General features: G+C 38.4%; 1 protein-coding gene across 1 annotated transcript; it reads left to right on the forward strand.

The window, feature by feature from the left end:
• Positions 1 to 31: 31 nt before the first annotated feature.
• On the forward strand, positions 32 to 15,803 carry LOC149029816 (GDT1-like protein 1, chloroplastic). Its single transcript, XM_089142162.1, has 12 exons — positions 32 to 278; positions 515 to 590; positions 2,007 to 2,318; positions 6,257 to 6,310; positions 7,576 to 7,637; positions 10,333 to 10,401; positions 10,741 to 10,792; positions 10,971 to 11,045; positions 11,763 to 11,892; positions 12,406 to 12,476; positions 12,594 to 12,641; positions 13,302 to 15,803. Exons 1-12 carry the CDS (start codon positions 109 to 111, stop codon positions 13,371 to 13,373), a joined length of 1,191 nt encoding a protein of 396 aa, XP_088998288.1. The 5' UTR covers positions 32 to 108; the 3' UTR covers positions 13,374 to 15,803.
• Positions 15,804 to 18,927: the final 3,124 nt, after the last annotated feature.

The raw sequence follows: 18,927 nt of genomic DNA on the forward strand, positions 1-18,927 counted from the left end.
TAAGAGGATAGGCAGGTCTTGAATTTGTATGGATGGATTTAAAGCGGGAGTTCTTCAGGTAAGGTGGTGGAGAAGACGATAATCACTGTGAGGAAAGCAACCAGGAAAATGAAGATTTCAACGCTTTCCTATGAGAGAATTTTCTGGGCAAATTTCCAACCTTCAAGTTCAAAGCCTCTCCATTTACCTTCTTTTTCTTCTTTCCTTTCTTCAATTCGTTGCTCACAGAGGAAGAAACCGAAGCGTTCGGACCGAAATTCCAGTCTCATCTCATCAAGGTTTCGTCGCTTATCCATCAATTCTTCTTTATTCTTCCAGTTTCTGTAGGATTTGGTTCTATTGTTCATGAATTTCCAACTATGAGTTCTATTGAAATTGCTAATGCTTGAAGTGATTTTATTCTATGTTTTGTGTATATTATTGCAATAGAGTGAGGAACTAAACATAGAGGAAATGTTGAGATAACTAAGGACGACCGTTTCGGTTTCTAATGATAAATACAAAATGTCTGCAGGCATTCAAGCCAGTGGCTTCAATATATAACTCAAGATGACCGCTGTGCAGGGAACTTCCAGCGGACGTCTAGCATTGTAAGTTTCCAGAGATTTTCCCTTACATCCAAATATTTATCTGATGATCATAAGGCTGAGGAATGAATACTCAGGATTTTAGATCAATTTCAACCCCCACGTCGTTTCAAAATATTTGGCTCAATAGCCACTGGAAATAACAGTGTGGTCCCATGTGTCATAGTCTACTGTTAAACCACTCAAAAGGTTGCTGAGTCGCTAGTTAAGACTTTCAAAATATGGAAAAGCAAAGATTCAAACCGTAGAGTTCTTCCATGGTTTGCAACCTCAAAATGGCTTGAGACATTTCAAAGGTGTAAGCCCTTTACCTTCAATCTCTCTTATGAAAGCATAAGACATCTCTCTTACAGAAAAGAGTCTTCATGTATGTTCAAGTAGAAATGACAACCCCACATAACGTAAAAGAAGAGTAAGAACTCAAGAAATGCAACCAAACTTTTATTGATCATACTTAATTACAGTCTAAGTAACATCCTGCATCAGACATTTGGTTTAAATCTAAACAAAATTTTGTAGCTCACTACAGGGTACCTATGATGCCGAAATTGGTGGGAGCTGAGTTCCCGGATCTAATGCAATTTGTATTTGGGTGGTGGATTCTGCTTTTGTATGGCATCCTGAGTTTAAGCATTCTTTTGAACAATGTAAACAAATTCTCTAACCCACTCAAAAGAAAAGGAGGGGTTGGGAACTGCATCATTTTGTCAATCTGTCACAAAATGCAATATAAATAGGCCTAAATGGTTATGGTTATTCATAACTATGAGATTTAAATTTTTTTGTCAAAGTCTCCTGGATGGAACCTGTCAAATGATGGCTCCCTGCTTCCCTTTTTCACCATGTATGACTGTTTGGATGGCCATTCTTTTGGTAGCCTGCAGAAGACCTCACCTCTCCCCGGATGAAAAATTACTACCCATATTCTGTGAAATATACATGCATGTCATCACTATATTCCTTCTTCAAAGCCTTTTGCCTACTTGTGATGGTGTTTATTGGTTTAAGAGCTGTGCTGAATGACCTTCATTTTTTTTTTCTTCTCTTTTTTAATTTTAAATTATATGTTAATTGAAATTCTTTTGGGACTTGTATGATTAATTATCATCTGGAATATAAATTACGGGACCTTTCCACACCAATGGTTGGACAATTTCTGATTTCTGACGATCATTTAGAATACTGGCCCAGATTGTATAATGCTCTGACTGGATAATTTGTTCAATTCTGATGGAAAATATTTCTGTAGCATCACTGTTGGGTATTGTCTTTGTGGACTTAATGCTGATGAGCAGGATTAGTAGTCATCTAACAAATATAAGGTTTCCAAATTATATTATGCCTCGATTTGCTGACTCTGCTAGCCCTATTCACTGATGTATTTTTCCACCAATTAATAATACTATATCCTGGTTTCAGGAGTGCAGAAATCTTTATAACAGTAGTTCTGAAGAAACTTTGAGATGGACGCAAGTTAAAGATGATTTTCTTGCTCTGAACAAAATTTTTAGTAGTTCAAGAAGTCAAGATGGCATGTTGACATCTTTCAACTATAAAGACACCTCAGGCTTTGATAATCTATTTAATAGATGGCTGAAGTTTACACTACTCTTTGGGTTCCTCATGCTGCAAGGCTCCCAACAAGCAGAGGCTGGTCCAGAGTTTGCTAGTGCGCTGCAGCCGTTTGCTTATTTGGGGGATCTCGGTGATATTAGCACAGGTTTTGCTTCAGTTAGGAAAATCTCCTTGTAACTTTTACTGCTGCTATTTTGGTTATAGTAGGCAAAACCTAGTCATTATTGATGCATTCTTATCATGAGGATTTTCAATGATTAGTGTTAAACTGTGGCTGTGCCTTCTTTTACTTGTCCACATTTTGAAGTTTTCTAACCTGATATATTTGAAGTTTTATGAGACATTATTTTTCTTGTCCTCAAGCACCGGACCCACCCGAGGTGATCCCACCGAAGATCGGGACGAGTGATCAACCTCCCACATAAACAATAACATAATCATGAACAATCATAACAAGAGTGCGGAAGATAAATCATAGATCCAATAAAGAAAGAATGAATCATAAATGAACGAATAGATATAATCGTATCACGGATAAGTAAAGTGAGGCAAAATCCACCTTACAACCAGCGGAAAAGTAGCCTAAAGAATAAACTAGACAAACCAACCCGAGCAAGTACATTGGGTAACTAAATGTCTCCACTATAGACAACATCCTGTAAGTGTAAATCTCATAAATGGCACAAGGACGCTCCACTCAATGGTCGGACTAAGCATCGACGGAGCATAACCACTCGCGGGACCGGAGTAATTGTGGTAACCGCAATCACCCCCGGAGATATGCCTCTCGCCTGCGCCTTCATAGGGACCGCATAGTACTCAGACGCAGGATAGTCTAACAACATGACAATAAAGGAATGAGTTTCAAGAAACGCTTAAAAATCCATAAAACCGTCCAAACAACAGAATGCATATGATATGAGACAAGCAATGAATGAATGAATCTAACTCTATGTATGCTGGTCTCAGACATGCTTAAGTCATAGCACCGACTCTTAGGAAAGTCCACCACACCTCAACCATTTAAGATATCTTGGATTCTCTCACGGACCATTCACCGGCTTGAGCAGCCGAGGAATGGGTCCTTCATCCCTCAGACAAACCGGCGGGGGTAAGCAACACACCTCCACAACCATTTGGTATAAGACCGGCGCATGCGGGTAAAACCAGCCAAATGCAAGTCTTCACAGTTACATCAAGTCGATCCAGATACGCCCATTCCTCGTCCCCGACGATCCTTCCGGTATCCTCACACGAGTCCCATAGTCCCCGACACGGACTCATCAACCCATGATCATCCACATAGGTAAACGGGAAGCCCACGCCTCTCACGGGTGGTACCGGCTTAGCGCCCGTGAGCCCAAGCTAACCAATGCAACCCCACCAAAAATGGCCCCCACAATGTGATCTGCCCTCACGGGTGGTACCGGCCGAGCGCCCAGAATCCCCATTGCTACCACGGGCGTCGGCTCAACCCCTCCGATTAGGGTCCGACATAACAGGACATCCTAGCCAAACACTACAGACAATCCTAGATATGTCATCCACTAGGAAGGTGCCGAGGCACTCCGGAAACATCCCATAAATCCCGAGTAGTCCAAGAACGAAGGTCAAAAGGACACCCCCTCCAAACCATACAAGCATACACATGCACAACATATCATCACAATAGGTAACCATATATGGAAAGAAATCAATAATACAATCACATAACATGGTAAGAAACAACAGAATCAAAAATGAATAAGTAATGCTACCGAACAAAGATGCAACAAGAGTATACATGTAAGAATCTAATTAGGAATCATATCTAGATATTCAAATATAGAAACAGATTCATGCATCATGTAATTAAGGAAAAACCATCCTTACCATAACCGCAAAGGAATCCTAAGAAATCAAGTAAGATCTCGGCAAACTGAGAAGAAGGTCCTAAACAAGATATACAACATATAGGAAAGATCCCTAACAGAAAAGATACCAAAACACCAACAGACCAACGAGGCGACCATGGCGAGGGAGGGCGGACCCGACCAATGCAGACGAGGCTAAAAAAACGAGAAGATATGAAACCGAATGGTGGCAAAGGGTACAACAAGGGGAGACACACGAGACAACAATGGGGACCCAAAACACAATCCAATCAAGATATCAAGATCCAAATTAGGAAACAAAAGTTACCATAATTAGATCAACCATGGATCTGATGAATTTGAAATAGAAAACAAAGACAAGAACAATAGGAGGATAGATCTGCTTCGGAAGGTATCATGAAAACATACTAGATCTCATGGAATAAGGCTAGAAGCATAAACAAATAAGGAAATAAAACCACCAATGAACTACCATGCATCATGAAGAACACATAGTAGGGAAGAGAACAACAGAGAATAGATTATGGATCATGGAAGGAAAACACAAGAAAACTACAACAGATCAACAAGAAGATCCAAAGAGACGAATCAGATTAGGAGTAACAAAGAAGATCATGGGACATGATCCCAAAGCGCAAGACAGGTAAGATCAGTTCAGCCAAACAGGATGATCAGAGAACATGTTCGAGATGTTTGCAACAGAGAAGCAGCACCCACGTCTCAACTCAAAAGGAAAGAAAACAAAGATGGAGGAGAAGAGAGAGAGTAGACAACCGATGCAAAGAAGAGCGACGAAGATCCGCAAGAAAACACCAAGGATGCAAGAGAGAGACGCGAGGCGCGCCGAGAGTTGGAGGCAGCAAACGAAGGGACCGAGATTGGACTAAAGAGCAAGAACAACCAAGCCAAAGACGACCATGGCGAGGGATGGGCGGCGAACGACGCGAGAAGACCAACGGGAATGAAGGCGACAACCAACCAAAGGGGTTTGCACCAGCGGCCCTAATGGAGAAAGCCTTCAAACCAAGATGGGCCCGCCCACAAGACTTCTCGGATCCCATGACCTCACTCACGGCAAGCCGCCAGCCCCGGGGGGGCCAAAGGGGGTCCCACGGCATCGGACCACAAATAACAAGGTTCCGGGTGGTGGGGGTGGGTTTTACACTCAAAATGATATTAAATTATTAACAAAATCATCGGTTCATGCTACACATTTCTATCACCATTTGTGGTTTGCCCTGATTTTGGTTCCAGCTGAATGAATGCTTTCACCAAGACATGGGCATTCACATTTATCGTTTTGATGATCATATTTCTTTTATTCCTTCTTTTTGTGTGTGTGTGTTTTTTTTTTTTTTTTTTTTTTTTGGGGGGGGGGGGGATAGAGAGGGTAGAGGGGTGTTTTCTGGTGTCCACTTTCATGCATCACTTCTTTATTATTTTTATTATTTTTCTACTGGAATACTTATCAGAACCAATGGAGTTTAAACGTTAGTTATGTGGAGACAATATGTCTGAAGGTAGGAGTACTTATGATGTAGGACAATCCTACATTAGAATACAAATGGAGAAATGGGTTAATTGAACATGGAAGTGACATTGAATGGGCTCCTAGAATCTATGAACTTGGATTATGTGGAGTCTATTGTCTACCTTGAAAGGGGTTCATCCTAGATTTTCTATGTGGAGTTATTGAACTTTTTGATCTCCTAGTGTCAAATTAGTTGGTTCCTAGTTACTTTTCATTTTCCTAGAGTCAAATTAGTTGGAAAATTAATTAGCAAGAGTTAAGAGTCTGAGAGAGTATAAATTGAGATGTAAGCTTTGAAGGAAATCAATCAGAAAATCTGTTTTTAGCTTTCTCAAATTTCTATCTCCTCCTTATGGATTTAAGGCTTTCATAGTTGAAGAGGGTGTTCTTCTCCTATTGTTCACGCTACTGCTACGTTAACTTATGCAGCTTGTGGACAATCTACAGGATTTTGTAGTCATTTTCTGGTTTCAGTAGGCACATTTGTGGGCTGATCTTTCCTGTATTGGTCAAAGGGAGTGATTCTATTAATTTCAATTTAGTGATTGCCAATTAATGTCATAATGCTAGGGTTAATAAAGATTTACAAAGATAATGATTCTGTGTTTGTGTGTTCTGACCAATTTTTTCATCTGCCAATATTTGAGTGCTCCCATTTTTGTTAACATTGTTGTCCTATTACTTTGCAGGCTTTCCTGCTGATATTTTTCTCAGAACTGGGGGATAAAACATTCTTTATTGCGGTAAGGATGCATCTGTGTATAGTAGCTGGTGGTGAAACATGACCATCTTCATTTAAAATTTCCTTCCTTACCATAGTTTCTGAATTGGGAAGCTTTCTGTGTGTATGTGTATATTCTATGTGTTAAGTTTGTATCCTTTGCATGCATATATTTTCTTTTAAAAATGATTTTAAAGCAATGGTCTTCAATAAACTTTTTGAAATCTCTAAGCTAAGTGTGTTTTTTTAAAGCTTGAAAGAGCTTATCCCTTGTTCTTTTGCTGTTACGTTTGCTTGTTTCCAGTTATCCAGTTTGATTTTTCATGTTTGCCCTACCAATTAGATGTGTGTGTGTGTGTGTATATAACAATTAGAGATCTTCAATTCCATCTTACTTCTGAAAAAGCCTCCAGCAACAGCAGTAACATTTTTCATTTTATATTAGTCTGAACCTGCCATATGAGACAATAAAAAAATTCACGTGTAAACATAGTGTAAGCAATGTACTTGAAGATTGAGGTTCAAGACTCAAAATCATCTTGTATGTGGGCCCAGTCAATTTGGTGCATTCATGAATGTGTTCATTCAATAACTTAGAAATGTCTTTTGAAAACTAGGTGGTGGTTACAATCTACTGGGATGGTCGTACACCTATTCAGACAGTCTGGTGGTAGTTCATTCAAATGAGGACTGTTGAGCCTCAACAGTGTTGCCAAAATAGTAGTATTGTCTAGTCTAATGGTCCATGGAAACTGTGGGTTCAAATATGAGCTTAAATCCTGTCTTTTTTTCACTCCTGTTTGGGTAGAAAATGCAATATTTCTAAGAAAGAACCTGCAGAAACATTAAAATCTTAGCTATTTAAAATTGAATTGCAAACAGTATGTGTTAGGACCCTGGAATTAGGCCATGTGGAGGAGAGAGAAAGAGAGTGGGCTACTGCTGGGGGTTATAAATAGGGGAGAAGTTGTGAGAAGAGGCTCAGGTATTTGATATGAGGGTTAGGGCTCTGGCAGGGGCTGACTGGCACCAGTAAAGCCAGAATATCTTGTTAATTGATACGTTTTGATATTGAATTTCATATTTGATTTGAGGGACCTTATCAGTATATCTACAGAAGAATGTCCCCACATGCTTCCTTTTAGGTGGAAAAAAGAAAGAAAGAAATATGCTGCCTTAAATTCAGAGTGAATTTCAGTTGGTCTTTAAAGATGTCGTGTTTTCTTATTTTATGTTCAAGAAGGATACTGATGCCTTGCTATTTTGATTTTTGTTACCTTTGGCCAGGCACTTTTAGCAGCCAGGAATTCTGGGGCTATAGTTTTCATTGGAACTTTTGGTGCACTTGCGTAGGTTTTGCTTCCCCCCCCCCCCCCCCCCCAATTTTTTTTTTTTATAACTTTTTTTATCTGAGTAGTTCAAATGTTTGTTTACATCCATAATGTTATGTTATTATTTTTCATCTATGCATTGTGTGTCAACTGAGTGCAGTGATTAAAGTAAGAAGAAAGAAACTGCAAGGTACTTAAAGATTAATTGCTGAGTAAGAGGATGTAGAAGATCCCAAATAGCATGCAAAAATTAAGATACTAGGACTGTGGGTGACTACTACATGGTTGCCTGCAATGCATTTCCACTATAAAAAGGTTTGCTAGGTGAGACACCAAACTAACAAATTAAGAAGAAAGGCCTAGGAGATCAAGAAATATGTACAGAAAATCCAGAAGAGCACCACACATTCTGCCACATGCTCATGCCTGTGCTGATGAACTCTAGCCAAGTTGGCTTCCTCTCTTGTCAAAATAAAGCTCTGCTGCCTTTTTTTTTTTTTTTTTTTTTATAAAAATGTGATACATTATCTGTGAGTCTTCTGGTTTAGTTGGGCTACAAAACAACCCACTTGACATTGATATGATATAAGTATCACTTCATTACTGTTATGGTGGACTTAATAAAAGCCAATAAACCATGCAAATCTATTTCTGGCTTGGACCTGTCATTGTAAGCCTCTCTGCTTGATTTTTAATTAGGTTGCACTAAAATTTTAAATGGATCTATGTGTCCGGCTTAACCAAGATACTCAAAACCAGGCTTTCCAACAATGGGTTAGACTTGAAAAGGGTGAACTGCATCGGAATTGGTTAAAGTTTGATTTCCTAGTTTTGATTCTGTAACTCTTGTTACATGAGGAATGGTCACTAGGTTATTCTAATAATTGATTCATAAAAAGCTAGGTACCATCCGCATTCTTTATAGGACCTGGGATATGTTTCTAGACTTGAGAGCTTTCTGGCTTCAAGTTCATTTTGGAAGCAAATGAGTTGTCTCAGTGAGGGACTTGCATTTGTCCTTTTGGTGAGTCCCCATTCATTGAGTGAATGATTCTCTAAGTCTTCTTATGTTGATGTAATTCAGATATTGGCTAATTTCTGAGTTCCATGTCCATTGGATTCTCTTTCATTATTCTTGGTCGAGTTGTTGATGCAAGAAAATGTGTCCATTGCATGTTCACTTTAAGTTATCCACATTTAGAAAAAACAAATGGGAATTGATATTCAGTCTTCAATTCATTAATGGTTGGCAGAAATTAGTGGGTTGTAGTTTCAACCTACAAACTAAATACAGAACTAAATGCATCCCTGGTTAAGCCAAAAGGAAGCACGCATCACCAGTTGCTCCCAAGCTTCTTTATTGCCTATCAGTATTTTTCTTATGGTGCAATGCCTATCAATATATAGCCTTTATATAAAGTTTAGTTCTAAATAACACTGCTTGTGTCTCAAATGGAGTGTTCACAAACAGAAGAACCATCCAAGCATTCTGTCCCAATCCTTTCTAACCCTTCCTAGATCTGGAGGAAACTTCTTCTCCTTAGACACCGAGCCCTTCCTACCATTACCACCCATATCTCTTCCGGTTCCTCTACTTCCTTTTGGCTAGATCCGTGGCATTCGATGGGAATTCTCTATACCCTCTCCCCCCCCCCGCGCACTTACTATGAAACCCGCATTCCCAAATCTACCCATCTCTTGGCTTTCATCTCCAATGGTTCCTAGGACCCTCTCCCCCACCATAGTCTCACACAAGTATGGAACTCTCCCCCCCCCCCCCCATTCTTCCCTCTCCCCTTGATACACTAGTTTGGCTCCCTTCCACCACAAAATCCTTCATCACGTCTACAGCTTGGAACCTGTTTCGCTCCCCCTCCCCCCTTGCCCCCTCGTTGTTGGTTCAAAGGCCACATTCCCCATTAGTCCCTCACCCTTTGGAGAGCCCTAAACCTCGGTCTTCCCACCCAAGCTTTCCTTATCACCCTCCAAATCCCTGCGAACCCCAATTGTATCCTTTGTTGGAATGGTACTGAAGACATCGAGCATTTGTTCTTCTCTTGCCCTTTCTCTAGTTCTCTCTAGAGAAAAGCCCTTGCTTCCATTTGGCCTCGCTCTTGGCGCTCATTTGGGTTTGATCGTGACTGGTCTTGGGTATTGAGTAACTTTTCGGGTACCTCTATTTGTGACCAGATTGGAAGGCTTATCTTTGGTGCCATGGTCCACCATCTGTGGTGGGAGCATAATCTCAAGCGTTGGACTTCCAAATCCTGCTCTCTTGACTCGATTTGGAATGCTATTCACTTTGGTGTATCCTCTAGGATTATATCTATTTCCCATCCCCCGGTTGTTGATTCCCCAAGGAACAGGCTCATTGTTGTTGCCTGGGTTCTCAACTCCCAATTCCATTCTTCTCTCTGATCCTTCCCTGTTTGGATATTTCTTGTAGTTCGTTGTTTTGTTTCGTTTATTTAATTATTTATTCATCCAAAAAAAACAACAACAATAATAATAATAATTCAATTCCCCTATTGGAAACTCTATTTATATGATACTGCACCAATTGTTTACTTGATTAATGCTGCTTCCAATTATCAGTTGAGGAAAAAGTGACTCTGGGTTTGGTTAGAAATGTTTTGAATTTATTCCTCTTCAAATATATCGTAGGAAGTTTGAGATGCTTATATCTTGTAATGTGTCCTTGTATCATTTCCAGGGCAATGACTATTGTGTCTGTTGTTCTTGGCCGGACTTTTCATTATGTTGATGATATCCTTCCATTCAGGTACTTAATTTTGTTCCTTATGCAGAATTGGAGGTAGTTTAGGTAAATCTACAGGTTCCTTCTTCACAGACACTAAGGATGGTCTATTCATTGCAAGTCTTGCACTGATGGACTTAGAAAGTGGTTGAGATGGATTATCCATTTTTAAGGAATCAAAATTTATTCCTCAGGATCCACGACTTAGTTTATCCACCCATTGGCACATGAAATATTCATAGAGGCTACTGTTGTAGGCCATCCTTGGGGTTGTCAAGGAGTTCTGTGTTCTGTTTCTAATTGAAGTAATTCCTTTTAAATCATCTTTAAGTGCAAATCTTGAACAAATTTGTTGCTTTTCAGATTTGGTGACATTGATTTGCCAGTTGATGATATTGCCGCAGCTCTCCTCTTGGTAATTCCTGTCATCCTATTTGTCTGAGGACAGTGAACACACCTACTCTTTCTATGTTGATGATTGGCTATAATTATGTCAAATGTGCAAAAATGTCATTGACATAAACATGCAAGTGTAATTGCACACTTCTTGATTGAAAGAAATATCATGTGTATCCATTTTTATTTATCAACAGATCTATTTTGGCGTCACCACATTGCTTGATGCCTCCTCAGATGATGGTTCAAAGGCAGAAGAAGAACAAAAGGAGGTGATATATCCACAAACTCAATTTGCAATCTAAATGGATTTTTGGCTGAGGTGTAAATGTTTATGCATTTATTCTATCGATGGCAAAGGAAATGAATTCATTAATTAACAAGAAAAACAGTCTTTCATATTGGTTTGGTTTGTTACTTCCCCATACAGAGCCCCTTTTTAGCAACTTGAAGGATGTAATTGCAAATTGGATTGGCCATCGAAGAGTATCTTTTGGATTATCCATTTGCGATTGGAGTCATCCATGTTTATCTCTTTGGCTCCCTTTTGTATAAACAATGGTTGGAATTATGATTTTCTTTAAATAAAAGAATGGGGAAAACAAATGTCTTTATCATAGTGGTCAAGGCAGCACCTAGGTTTCCAGGCGCCTTAGTTGTCATGGTCGCCCTCTGCAGCCCCTTCCAACTCTTTGGGTAGGCTAGACACCATGACAACTATGGTCTTTGTAGACATGTTGCAATTTACCACGTACGTAGATGTAAGGGCATGCAGTCAGTTTTTCTACTTAATTCTATGAATCTATAATCTATACATTCGGGAGTTCAACCCAGAAAGGAAAATTTTATTTATTTTTCTTATTGTTCGGGAGCTACCCTTTTTATATGCATCTTGGTTATCCCCTGGGTGAGACTGGGCATACTGGTTGACATATTTGATATTTTGAGTCAATATATTTGATGATTAATAATGTCTTTTGTTCAAACAGGCAGAGCTAGCAGTTTCTGAATTATCGGGAAACAGTGCCGGTCTTGTAGCTGCTGCTAATACTGTCATAAGCACCTTCCTACTGGTTTTTGTTGCTGAATGGGGTGACAAATCATTTTTCTCCACAATAGGTGAGCTGAAAATTTTGTGTCTTTGGTTAAAGTTAAAATTCAATGTGTTTGGTTGAAGTTGATGAGTCATCAGTTGATTTGCTTGCTGGACTATTAACTGTATAACTTTTTGGCCACTGGAAAAATGTGCGGGAGGTGTTTCAGACAGAGGAGCGGTCCTTAGTGCAATGGTTGGTGGACCACAGTTATAGCCTGAGGTCAAGGCATCAAAACAGCCTCTCAGAAAAGAATTGCTAGTGTTAAGGCTGCATAGGAAAACTACCACCCCCCCCCCCCCCCCAAAAAAAAAAAAAAAAAACTGCCCGAAGGCAGCGGGTTCACCCTTTTAGGTGTTTCAGACAATCTATCTTGCAAATAATGTCCTAGATTGGACAAGCTAGAACTTGGACCCATCCCCTTTACTTGGGTGCTAGACGTAATGTGTACAACACCATTTCAGCATTAGCTACGTCCTGTCTTGATTCTAAACTACTCCATCCTGTCCTGGTACACTTACGTCTCTTTCTTTTGCAGCACTTGCTGCAGCTTCTTCACCCCTGGGAGTCATTAGTGGAGCACTGGCAGGTCATGCTGTTGCAACTTTGGTAAACTCCTAGAGCTTCAGTTTTCTGTTCTTCCCGTCTTGTCAAAATGCTCATTTACTGTTCTATGCTGATTTTTTGAGGTAGACATGAAACCATATTATCAATTCTCCTGTGCAGCTTGCTGTTTTGGGTGGTTCTTTTCTGGGGACATTCTTATCAGAGAAGGTGAACAACTAATTCTTAACCTCTTCCATAGCAAAAACACATAGGCCTAATTATTTATTTTAATCCTAAAATAAATGATATCCATTTTTTTTTTTTTTTTTTTTTGTGGGGGGGGGGGGGGAGTACATATTAGTTTGTAAGGATGAACCCTTGAATCACTTAATCACATATCTTGTCACGGTTTCTTGGCACTACCCTCACGTCTCTGCACCACAAGTATAAGAAGGGGAGCTCACATTTGACATCTGACAATCCCAGTATTTATGGTGGGGAGATGTGAGGATCTGGATTTGGAGTGAGCTGGTCTCTTGCCTTAGTGGCACAAGTCCACCAAGTGATTCTCTCCAATGATGGAAACAACAGTGAGAGGATCATAACCACCAAGGCTAGAAGCAATTTTTTTGGGGGATTTCAAGCACTAAATATTTACAGTGAACTCCAGAGATGGAAATTGTTGGACCCCCAGTTGAATTTAGGGTCCAAACAGGCGATCCTCTCGTTTAGTCTTATGTGTATCTGCATCAGCGGGCAGTGCATTCTTCTTTAGGTTCCCTAGTTATTTGTTTATTCTTCTCCTCTTGTTACTTCGTCAAATGGCAACTAGTTTAATTCTTTCTGATTAATTTTATTGTAAGAACCAAGTTTTTTGTGTCTTTATAGGTTGTTGCCTACATGGGAGGTGCTCTTTTCCTAGTCTTTGCAGCAGTTACATTGGTTGAGATAGTTAGTTAGATGTAGGTTTGAAATTTTTTTACCATTTGAAGCACAATGTTAAGCTTAATTTCACTAGCCAGCACTCTTATTTAATAGAAATGTTGGGGAAAGGTGGTTTCATGTACCTCTGCACCCCCCCCCCCCTTCCCCCTCCCCTTCCTCTCTTTTCATGCCTCATTTATCATTAAGCCATCAACATTGCCTTGATGCTTATTAGGCAAGAAAACCTAGGAAACAAAATTGTCAATCTGTGTTAAAAGATTAATGTGTACATGTTTTATTGGAAAACAAAAGCACCATAGACATAAGTGACTTTCACATCAAAAGCAGGTAAGGGAAATAGATATATTTGCTCTGCTTGTTTATTTAGAACAATGCCTAGTAATTTTAAATCTGAAATAGATATAATTAGAAGAACAATATGATTGGAATATACTCTTTTATTCCATCCAAAAGAGTATGAATGGGATATAATATAAGATAAAAATAATAAAATATTTGTATAAGGAAAGTAGTATATAAACTTTCCCTCCCCATATATATAGTAATGTAGTGGGTTTTCCATGAAAAGAAATTATAATAATATTAGAAAAGTATTTCCACAAAAAGAATCTCTTATAAATATCCCTGTGGCATCCATCAGAATGCGAATAACTTTCTTTTTTAATATATATTTCTATTTCTATTAGGATGAGAATGACCAAACAAGCATATGCCAGGAAAAATTCTCACCTATCAAATCCACTTTCTTGATAGATTTTGGATGATTTATAGTGGGTGACATGATATCAAGAATGATCTTCTCCATCCACATGTCCCAACACCAATGTTTCCATCTGCTTTAAGCTCTTTATGTATGCAACTTTAAGATAATGGATTTATCAGTTTTCAGTTCTCTGAGGCAAAGCTTTTCTGCTTGCTTTGTTGATCATGATGCAGCCACCACTATTACCTGTTTGTGTTATTTTCACCTCAATTTGGGATGGGTTCTCCATAATGCTTTTATCTGTTTTAGGATCAATAGAAAGGTGTGGCAAAGATTTGAGGGTTTCATGTGATTCATGGCACCTTTTGACTGGTTTTTCACGTTAGAAAGAAACCAAAATCTGGCAGACACTAAGGTCACAGAATAAACTATAGTCTTGCAAGGTTTGAAGTATTTGTTTGATGGGTGCAACTCCAGCAAGATTCTTCGAATCCTTCTTTGAATATCCCATTTTTATGCTCTTCTTTTGCATTGATTTCTGGGCTTTGGGTTAGGCATTCAAATATTGCAAAGGTCCTTTGCAAGCTTGTTTTAGCATTTTATTTTTCTTCCTTTTCTGGGTGTGGGTAAATAACTTGTTTTAACACCTTTATCTTTTGTTAGTAGTTGTAACCTAGTACGTAGGAGGAGCTTTAGTATCTGATCATGTTTAGTGTGTAGTTGCTTTTTTAACCATTGGGTAGGAATGAGAATTTTTTATGCATTATATATTTATTTAATGACTGAGAGTATGACTATGTATGAAAACCTCTCTCTCTCTATAATCTTCAGGGGTTGACTCAATTGGTAAAAATCAACATCTCATATTATCTCTCCTTATTTTACAAAGCTATTAATTCAAAAAAAAAAAAAAAAAAAACCCTCCATCCATGTATATATGTTGACATGCAAGATTCTTTTCTTATTTGTTTGTTTATTTATTTATTTATTTTGTGGGTTATATCATCTGTGCCTGGGAAGGGGCGATAAGGGAAATGAATGACTTTTTGGCACAATGCAAAGGGAAAATATCCTCTGCTATGCACAGTAGTGTACTAATGTGCCAAATAAGTGACTGAGAAAACAAAAAAACTAAAAGACTATTAAAAAAAAAATTTAAAATCAAGCATTTAATCACAACCTTCTATTTGATATAAAATTGCACCGTTGTGCACGGCAAAAGAATTTTTTTTCCAATGCAAACTATGAAAGTTGATCATTAGAACGTTTGGGGGTCGTTTTTCCAAACAATTGACTGAACAACACATAGCGCTGTTTAAAAATTGAAATTAGATTAGTTGACTTGAATCATATTGAAATAATACTTTACAATTTTAGTCTTTTGCCCCTTAAATATGAGTTGAGATCTTCTGTATCTATGGATAAAGGTTGTGTTTTTCTCATGTCTTTTCATCATAATCATATATTAGGGGGAAGTCTACCTAAACCCTCAATATACCTTTCTTCTTTATATATAATAGAGAAGTGTGAGAGAAACGCAAACTCATTAAGATAGAGGATTGATACTTGCGGAGAAGGTTTATTCTACTTGAAACATATGTAAACCAACCACAAATCTCAATAATGACATCATGTTTGATTAGTGTCAAATTATCTTGACACCATTAGAGCAGAAGATAGGACCCACATATTGAGGGAATAGAAATACTGAGACAAATTTATTTCTTAAATGGACAGCAACCGAAAGTGAGATAATTCAACATAGGGTTTGAATATTGAAATACTATATCAGAAAACAAAGATTTGAGCTTTTTAAGTTCATCACTTACAGAATATTTTGTTGAGAGGTCCATTGATTCTAAAATTTGAGTGATAATGCTATGAGACAACTGGTGAAATTTCACTCAAGCTAGTCAAATTATTCCATGCCTTGAATCTACATTTTTTGTGTTGAGTAGCATGACCACCAATCCACGAAAGCTTTTTTTGACAACTAAAAGAACATTTATGAACTTTAATGCTGAACCATCCAATGAGGCCCTTCAGAGAATGTGACCTTACTCTTAAATAGAAAGAACATCAGAGAGTACTGCTTCATAGCACATATGCTGTTCTTTGTACAATAATAATGAGAATTTTCCAAGTTCCAACCAAATTCAATGATAGAATTGAATTATGACTTTTAGCATAAAAACAACCAGAAGAATGATGGAATAATCTTCTTCTTTTGACCAAGAAGATCACGAGTGTACCTATTCCATTGCTCAGATGCCGTTCTTATTTGAAGATTGAGCTCCATCAAAATTAAATATCTTTTAACTTTTTTCCTTCTTTTTTTCTTTACTCTTTTGAGGACATAGTGTTGTCATTAGTCTTTTTGAGGACATAGTGTTGTCATCTTCTTCCTTATCATATATTTCCTTTAAAAATGTTAGAAAAGGAGCAAATAATGTTGCTCACTCCTAAGTATATGTTGAGAAATTCTAGTGCTCCTAGTTTTCTTTCATGTGGTCTAGGTTGGTTAGAGAGATGTCAAAGTTTTGATTCAGTTTGAGAGGGTGAAGCTATGGCTCTATACCTGTTTTATCATTTAGTAGGCCTTTCGTAGGTCATCTTTTTTATACTTTTGAATATATTTATCGATCAAAGAACAAGCTAGTCTATGCTATTTCTTGTGGGTCCTTTATTTTCGATGTGAGTTTTTTTAGTCTTTCTTCTTCTCCTTTATTTTTTATTTTTTTAAGATATATATTTTTTTTCTTTCTTGGGAGAAGGGTAGCTTTATATTAAAAATTTTAAAAATCAAGAGTATACAGATGATAGAATTTTTTTTTCCATTAGCATCATTCCTAATAAGACAGGAAAGAACTTCAGGGAGATAAAGGGGGTGAAGGTGGAGTTTTTGGGTGGATTGCGAGAATCCAGCCAGGAAATCCGCACAAGAGTTCACTTCACACACATTATATTCAAAAGAACATGCAACAAAGTCCCCAACCAACTCAAGAATTTGTTGCACAAGATCTACTACATACCATGGAACCCAATAAATCTTCTGTATCATCTTAATAGCTGACTCAGAATCGAATCGTATCTGGACTTTGTTATGCCCCAAATTGCGAGCTTCAGGTAGGCCAACAACAATTGCTTTAAACTCAGGATGAAGGATGTTAAGGCTGGGCATACCACCAACTATGGCAAAGATCGGTTTGCCAGTGTTGTCACATCCAAGTGTCCCATACCCTCCACGGCTACCAATTTGAGAACCATCGCAATTAACTGAATCCAATCATCTAGTGGCCATATCCAACGGAACATCTTCTATGTGTCATAAATGAATCAAGCTTGGATCTACCAACGTTGAAAAAAATTCCCTTGTTCTCGCATTATTTGGCACCTTGTCTGATGTTGAGGAGAAGCAGCGTCGTGTGTCCATAACAATTTGATTGAGTACCGCTGTAGGACTTCGCCGATTAGGGGAGTTAATTCTTAAGTTTCTTTCCTGCCAGATCCTGTACACCTTACATACAAAGCTAAAGCAATGTATTCGATTCATTAGAGTCTGACCAATGAAGTGATCTACCACCCATGCAAGCACCTCTTTCCATGATCCGGTGTTAATATGTCTAAATCCGTTGAGCTTCAGTATTGATGACCAAATCTCATTGGAAAATCCACATTGAAAAAAAAGATGATTATGATCTTTGTTAGCGTGAGTGCATAAGACACAGGTACTATCAATCACACCTCCTCACTCCATGAGTTTATCCTTAAATTTGTAACCTTTCTTTAGCAGCAACCCAACTGATGAAGGAGAAACGTTTTTGGCATCTATTACCCCATATGACCTTATACCATGTAACCAACGAACATTGCTGTCGAACATGTTCTCATGTTGATTTGAGAGAGAAAACGCCAGATGAGTTTGGAACTCATACTGGTAAATCGTGAGGAATTGCCAAGTACAGTTTGGTTGAAATAATGTCTCCCCATCTTTGTTGAATCATATAATCTGCAGATGGATTTATCCAAACATTATTTCCTGCAATCACAATCTTCACATCATCACTGTGGGATCGGCCAAGAGCTGGTGCAATTAATATACTTGGCTTCCAAAGAGGACCATGCACAAGCCAAGGATCAAACCATAAATTGGTTTTCTCACCATTTTTAATGAGATATTTAACACAACCGATTACCTCCATTTTAATTTTGAGGATGGCTTGAAAAGTACCAGAGCAACCATTTGGCCTTTGAATAGCCCAAATTGAGAGGTTGTTTAACCATCTACACTTGATGAAATGGACCCAATAGGAATCCGATGATGAGGCCAAGTTCCACACATGGCGAGCTAAGGCAGCTTTATTCCAATCAAATCTTCTTAAGCCTAATCCTCCTTCCTGCCTGGGAACACAAAGATCTGACCATGCAATTTTATAAGAGCCACTATTCATATGTCCCAACCAAAGGAATTTTGCCAACTTGCTCTCTAGTTTGTGGAGCATGCTTTTTAGAACCGGGATTACATTCAGCCAATATGCGATGATTCCCATAAGGATTGAATTAATGAGTGTGAGTCTTCCAGCATATGATAAGTGCTTACGAACCCAGGTGTTGATACGTCTGTCTACTTTATCCAAGAGCTTAGTGAAATCCAATTGTCGATACATCCTTGAAGTAATAGGAACGCCAAGATATTGGAGGTGATGTATGAGATGTCGTTCCTTCGTATGATATTTATTTCACAAGTTGAAATGAAATTTTCTCCCCCACTTAATGCAATTTATAAAGGGAGTGAAAATAGCCAAAAAAACAAATATATTGATGTTTAAAATAAGGAAAACATCTTCTGCTCTGTACAATAATGCA

This window comes from Hakea prostrata, chromosome 1, assembly GCF_041222555.1.
Source record: "Hakea prostrata isolate BN-2017 chromosome 1, UWA_Hpros_2, whole genome shotgun sequence".
Lineage (NCBI taxonomy): Eukaryota > Viridiplantae > Streptophyta > Magnoliopsida > Proteales > Proteaceae > Hakea > Hakea prostrata.

Coding starts and splice junctions, on each gene's coding strand:
- LOC149029816 (XM_089142162.1), top strand. CDS start 109: ATGAAGATTTCAACGCTTTCCTATGAGAGAATTTTCTGGGCAAATTTC. Junction 10,793..10,970: donor TTGCCGCAGCTCTCCTCTTG/GTAATTCCTGTC, acceptor ATTTATCAACAG/ATCTATTTTGGCGTCACCAC. Junction 12,477..12,593: donor GTCATGCTGTTGCAACTTTG/GTAAACTCCTAG, acceptor TCTCCTGTGCAG/CTTGCTGTTTTGGGTGGTTC.